The sequence below is a fragment of the Triplophysa rosa genome, linkage group LG22, assembly GCF_024868665.1.
Source record: "Triplophysa rosa linkage group LG22, Trosa_1v2, whole genome shotgun sequence".
NCBI classification, from domain to species: domain Eukaryota; kingdom Metazoa; phylum Chordata; class Actinopteri; order Cypriniformes; family Nemacheilidae; genus Triplophysa; species Triplophysa rosa.
In genome coordinates this window covers 20,454,049-20,461,040 of record NC_079911.1, presented here as the reverse complement: position 1 = coordinate 20,461,040, position 6,992 = coordinate 20,454,049, and the positions used below count along the sequence as shown (strand labels likewise).

The 6,992-nt window shown below is 40.8% G+C and overlaps 1 protein-coding gene across 4 annotated transcripts in view; it reads right to left on the bottom strand.

The window, feature by feature from the left end:
• Window positions 1-6,992, bottom strand: part of ssbp2b (single stranded DNA binding protein 2b) — a 41,003-nt gene that overhangs the window by 26,946 nt on the left and 7,065 nt on the right. For all 4 annotated transcript variants that reach the window (XM_057321468.1, XM_057321465.1, XM_057321466.1 and 1 more), the window contains 3 exons: window positions 1,469-1,541; window positions 578-639; window positions 393-477 (listed from right to left, as the gene is read on the bottom strand). In XM_057321468.1, the coding sequence (XP_057177451.1) occupies window positions 393-477; window positions 578-639; window positions 1,469-1,541 (220 nt within the window). The remainder of the gene's footprint in view (window positions 1-392; window positions 478-577; window positions 640-1,468; window positions 1,542-6,992) is intronic.

The following is a 6,992-nucleotide window of genomic DNA, read 5'->3' as shown; positions in this document are numbered from 1 at the left end:
TCTGTCTATCCATCCATCTGACCATCCGTCCGTCTATCCATCCATCCATCTAACCATCCATCCATCTGACCATCTATCTGTCTTTCCATCCATCTGACCATCCATCCGTCCGTCCATCCATCCATCCGTCTATCCATCCATCTGACCATCCATCCGTCTATCCATCCATCCATCTAACCATCCATCCATCCGTCCATCCGTCTATCCATCCATCTATCCATCCGTCCGTCCATCCATCAGCTCTACATAAATCCGTCTATACATCCATCCGTCCATCCATCCATCCATCCATCTGTCTATCCATCCATCTGACCATCCGTCCGTCCATCTATCCATCCGTCCACCCATCCATCCATCGATCCGTCCATCGATCCATCCATTCATTCACTTACATAGTCATGGAATGCCTTGGCTTCACTGGAATGCTCACAGGTTTCTCTCCTCTCAGGTGCAGCACAATATAAATCCCAGAATACACTGCAAAAAACACACACCAGTGAATTTAACTGTAGCCATGAAAATCTCGCAGGAGTGCAAAATAAACATTACAGAAAGAAACCAAACATATGAAACTTACCACCACCATGAATGTAGGAATCCTGGAGGTTCTCCTAACGTTATGTTCTTCTCCCATCTTATCTACACAGAAATCAACATCCAAAACAGAGAAATGAAGAGTCAAGACTCAGTAGTGATGATCTGTACACTGTGCAAGAAGAAACATAATACTTGTAAAAAACTTGATAAAACACTAAACAAGCAGTGAGGGGATGTTTCACATTATTTGTGAATATCAGCATTAATACTCAAGCGCCTGCTGTTGTGTTTTGGTTCTCAAACACATTTTTAAATACAATTTATCACATTTAAAAATAACAAGTCTCGCTGGAGACATGTGAATAAACATACAAATCTGAATGTACGAGGTCAATCGAAAGGCTTGCGGCTCTTTTGGACAGAATTGCTTTGGAACGCTGCAGTAAATGCGTGTGCTTGTGTTTTTCAGATGGCGTGTACACTTGTACAAGTGTGTGTGTGTGTGTGTGTGTGTGTGTGTGTGTGTGTGTGTGACTCATATGCAAATAATGGCCAGACTATAAATATCAGCTCTTCAAAATGTCACGGCTTTCTTAGCACAGACCCATCAATCCCACAATGCACAATAAATAAAACAGTCGATATAGAACAAAACTATGTTACCTGCGTGGTTTTATAGTGCGACAAGGGTGCGAATGGCTAAAAACAGTTTTTTGCTGCAACAGTTTTTTGTTTTTCTTACAGCGACACGCTGACTCTTCTCCAATCCCATTAAGTGGACACCAAACGTCCAATGTGTTCTGCTTGCTCAGCATATCATCGGTGTGTAATTAAATTAGCCGGTGCCCAGAGGGGTGGGGGGGGTGGGTGATGTCTGGATGGCACATCAATAAGCAGCAGTTTAAATAAAACCTCTGGCTCGCTCGCTCACCTCTGACAGGAACGTCTGTGCCGACTTCTGGGCTCCTACATGTAACAAGTACTCATACACATACAGTGCCAACCTGCAAGAGACCGACAGAGAGATTTTCAATTAATATGCACACTGTTCTGTTCTTTCACATTTAAAAAAAGAATGCAGTGATGCAGTTTTAAGGTTTATGTTTACACTACAAAAGAAAGAAAATCTGTAAGTCAAGCAAGCCCTTACAGAAAAGACACATGAATTTCACATGTTTTTCACATGTATACAACATGTGTTTAACATGTGCAAAAAACACGTGTGATCACATGTGAAATGTGTGTTTTTGGAACATTTTGGTGTGAATTCCCACGTGAAACCCATGGGATAACATGTTAAAAACCCATGGGATGACATGTGCAACATGTGGTGACGTGAAGAACATGTGATCACATGTGGAGACATGTCGCATATGTTATCCCATGGGTTTTTTCATGTTATCCCATGGTTTTCACGTGGGAATTCACATGGAATTCACACCAAAATGTGCAAAAAACACACATTTCACATGTGATCACATGTGTTTTTTGCACATGTGAATTTCGTGTGTCTTTTCTGTAAGCCAGGAATAAAGAAGGTAACACAAAAGAGATGCACATCAGCTTTTCTAATGCTCAACAATCTCTCAAACAGGTTGAGACTCAGGTTGAGTAGGGTTTCTCCTGAATGATGAAGATGGTGATGGAGGAGTGTTTGTAGATTTTATCATTTGACTCGGGTTATATGAGGCCACTGCGGCTCTGGGCATCATGATGCTGAATATACAGTATTTATGTACATCCTAAACCTCCGCACGCACAGATCTCTCCTGCGCTTCATTAAACAGCTATTACATCCCAATGTGTTACAGAGACTAATGACCTTAATGACTGAAGACATTCTTACATTTTCTCTCGAGAAACACACCACTGTCAGGACGTTTCTCTGCAGTTCAGTTTTCATTATTTCTTATAACAAAAAGTCATTTCCGGCTATAAGAAAATAGAGACAGAATGCTTTTGCACTCCACATAGACCATAAACCATTGAAATGTTAACAACATTATCATCCATAAAAAACAGCTCAGCTCATTCATGTCTATTGGATGCAACCACTATTTCTCTTCAATTTATTTACAGTATCTTCTACTTACAGTAAAGCATGCATATGCTGTGAGACAAAACATCAACAAAGACCTTCTTCAAAACTCTGACTCCAGCTCTTACAAATCATCAAACACGTGTCAGATGAAACACACACACACACACACACACCTGTTTGTTTGTTTGTATGATAGCAAACTGAAACGCTGATGTTTCCACATTCTGTGTGACATGAATCCAGACAGAGAGCCGACACTGAGAGTTGATGCAGATGTCTCATAGATTTGATGTGTAACGGTGCACGCGGCATCATTTCACTTTCATCACAAGCATTGCTGTCATTACTGTGAGACCATCAAAACAGATTCTCTAAAGTCATTCTAATGAATGAACAGGACAGAGTTTACACAGAGAGACAGCGCTCACTTCTTCACGCTGAAATAAAGAACACAAATCTCACGAGGGGAAATGAACGAAGAGAGAGAGAGTTGGGAGTTGTGGGAGAGAGAGACAGAAAAAGAGCAAGAGGAGACGAATATCTGCGGAACAAAGGAGTATGAGCAGGGGATAATAGAGCCCTTTTGTACCGACGTCACGGTTACGTCACAGCATTATCTGGAGGCAAAGCAACTGGAGGCGGCCGATACAAACCAGCACAGAGTGGGCTACATAATGTCATCTCGCTGATTACAGACTCTAATCTGATATTTTAACACATACCTGCTGCAATTGCCAGAAAAAAACGACGACAGTTGTAGTTAAACACAATAAAACTAGCGGACCAGTAGAAATGATCATCAAAAATGTTGGCGTTTCACTTTAAGTTAAATAAACTCCCGTCTTTTGTTGGTATGAATTATAGTTTGGGTATGTGTCTAAAAACTTCACAACACAGGGAACAGAGTTATTTTTCACGTATTAGCGCATGTATAAGCTAACTTTGTTAGCAGTTAGCCAACGACCAGAGACTAGACATAAAGGAAACTGTTTGCCGTTGCTGTTTCTACAGTTTTCATGAGTGCATTAGCAGAATTGGGAAGAGAAGCAGTGAGAAGGTTCATGTGTTAAGTAGTTGCATTTGCTATCATTTGCCACTGTGAGTACATGTAAGCATCTAAACATGCATATGCTCTCAGTTTCTCTTTACTATACACGCTTGGTTTCTTAATCAGCTGTGTGTGGATGTCAGACCACTTAACTGATTTGGAAGGTAACGCTTGACCGTTCGTCCATCTATTGAGTGAGCGTGTACAGGTCGGCCAATCTGGTTCCTTCCGTTAAAGTTCACATTTTCAACAACAGTCACGGTCGCAGGCAGTTACTGACCGTACACATTCAAATTAAATGAGATTTTCTCCAGTCATTATCAAAAAAAAAAAAAAACAGCTAACAAAACATGCTCGCTAGTGTAAGTAAAGCGACCAGGGGAATCTTTCTGCCTCCCCCTAAGCTCCGCCCACAAAAACGCGTCACAATGTTTACTAACAAAAGAGGGGCCTATAACTACAGCTACTGACGCAAATAACGCCAAACATGAAAGAAAGATGAGTGGGGGGAGGTCTACAAACTGCACGCACGCACAAACACATGCACACACACAAAAACTGCACTTCTTTCTCCAAAACCCCAGCACAGATGTTAGTTAGGTATAGAAAAATTACAGGATATTAAATTATATATTAATAGAATTAGGTGACATATTATATAAAATGAGTTGGTGTTGGTCAAATGTTGGTGGTCTTATTTAAAGTCTAGCACACACACTAAGACAGGAGAAAAGTGTCATTTGAGCATCATTTTATATCTGGATTACAAACAAATCTCAGAACATTATTCAATCATTTATAACTGTATGTACTTAAATGTGTGACCTATTCTGTGATGAGCACATCAACAAACACAACACAGCTGTCAATTGTACACTAGAAGACTTTGTGGTTTGTGAACGCGTAATCCAACATAACATATTCATGAGCAACACTACAACATTTCCTGATGTAACCCAAGACTCTATCGGTTCCTCCAGTGTGTGTGTGCAGAGATAAAACACCGATGGGGAGGTGGACCACAGACGAGACTATTAATGTTTCATAACGCTGGGGCGGTCCAGATCAGGCCAGGAGATGAAATGAGTGTTTGGGTGACTGGAGTAATGAGAGAGACCAGGAACACACAGATGACCCGACAAACACAGCTGAGTTTCAACATCGGGTCACTCGAGGGCGACGGCAGGTGTGCTATAATCTACAGTGCATATATAGAGTGTCACAGCTTCATGTACAGACACTAGACGTCAACCCTGTTCTCCAGTCTGCTTATTTTTGCAATTCCAAAATAATATTTTTGCAATGTGCCACCAGAGACACGAGAACGTTGTGTATGTTATATGAACACATTACTGCTCATTCCACAACAACAGAGAAGAACATTGAGCTCAGTCGAGCACATCACATGACGTGTCTAACAGTCCCGTTTACAGCTACTCCACCAGACCCCCGAGATGGAAATAATGAATATTTAATAATGAATATTTGCTCGGTCAAATATTAAACAAGTTAATCACACCAGCGCCAAGAGAAGTTACCAGAACGTGTGTTGAGTTCAGAGACTGAGCGTTGGTGGGTCAAGAGAAGATCTCCGGAAGTATTGGCTCGAGTAGTAAAAGAGGCAGAGAGGTCCTCTCATATCTCCTGAAGTCAGACTCGGGGGCTCGTGGAGCTCTGAGGACCTCTCGCCCGGGTGACTGAACAGAGAGGAACAGAAGAGACAGAACGTTCTGAGGACGCCGCTGACATCCAGACAAAAACAAACAGTTTCATCAGCGCGTCCCCGAGGCCGGACTCAGAGACAACCACAAAAGATTCACAGACACACAGCATATGTATTAAAGTGTCGTCCTTTAAAATCAAGTGCTCCTCTAGAGAGACGAGAGACCCGTTTCCTATAACGCACACACACACATTAACAGGGACAGTTCAGTCAAAAATGAACATTCTGTCATCATTTACTCACCCTCAGGTTGTTTCAAACCTATATCAATTGATTTGTTCTGTTAAACACAAAGATATTTGTAAGAATGTAAGCCATTTTCAGTTCTGTGACATCATCCACTACCATAGTAGGAAAAAAATATCGTACCTTGTTTGTTCTGTTGAACACAAAGTGAGATATTTCGAAGAATTAAGGAACACAAACCGTTCTGAGGCACCTTTGACTATTATTGAATTTTTCCTATTATGGCAGTCAATGATGTCACAGAATTGAAAATATCTTTCTCTGTGTTCATAAGAACAAAGTAATTTATATGAAATGACATGAGGCTGAATGATGACAGAATTTTCATTTTTGGGTGAACTATCCCTTTAACATTAGACTACAGCAGCTTCAGATCATCACGGTGATGATCATCATCAGACGGTAGACTTAGGAGACATATGGCAGCATGACTTTCAAATACATCTGATAATAAATCTATTGTGTTCATTGTAAGGAGAGCAGATTCTCCTGGAAAACTCCCTCGCCAGCATCGCCAACCAACAAAAGTGATGTCCTTATGACAAACGTTCCTCAAGTTATGATCCCAAAACATAACAGGAATCAGGTGAGAGGAAGAGAGCATCTCTGACCAATGACCCTCAACTTTATTTAGAATGAAAGGCCTGTAGAAAGCCTCACAGATGAATGCAGTATGTTCAAGAGGCGTTTCCTTAATCAAGTGGTTTTTAGAAGAAGGTCAAAACAATAATGAGACATCAGGAAATATTCTAATGACTTCAAGTCAAGACCAGGAAGAGACATTTTTAGCATCCTGTTTTATAAAGTGCAGAAAGACAAATCGACTAGAAAAAAATATTTCTTAATCAGTAACTTTGTCCTGTTTCCCAATAAATAAATAAAAAATATTTTTGTAAGAATTAAAGAATTCTCTTATATATATATTTTAAGATATGTCGGGGCAATTTGTTTTCAGTTAAGACAGCTCAAACTTTTATTTTAGTCTGGAAGCCTTGTCTATGAAACCGGGCATAGACTTTTGTAGAGAGCTTCTAGAGCTTATGAGCAGAGGTCAAAAAAACGTTTGGGCTCACGAGACACCATCCAACATAAAATCAGATTGTAAAGAGATGACTGTGTGTTAGGAATGTGGACTGAAAATGTGTGATGATGTCGCTCATAATGAACAGACAAACACAGTTCCCGACAGTATTTCTCCCTCTATTTCTTCTCGTCACGCATGCTTAACCTTGTGCTGCTAGTTGGACAACACTGTTTGCATATTAATGCATGAACATATAAGAGAGAGAGAGAGAGAGGGGGGGGGAGGGGGAGGGAGAGGGAGTGAGAGAGAGAGAGAGAGAGAGAGACAGAGAGAGAGAGAGAGAGAGAGAGAGAGAGAGAGAGACAGAGAGAGA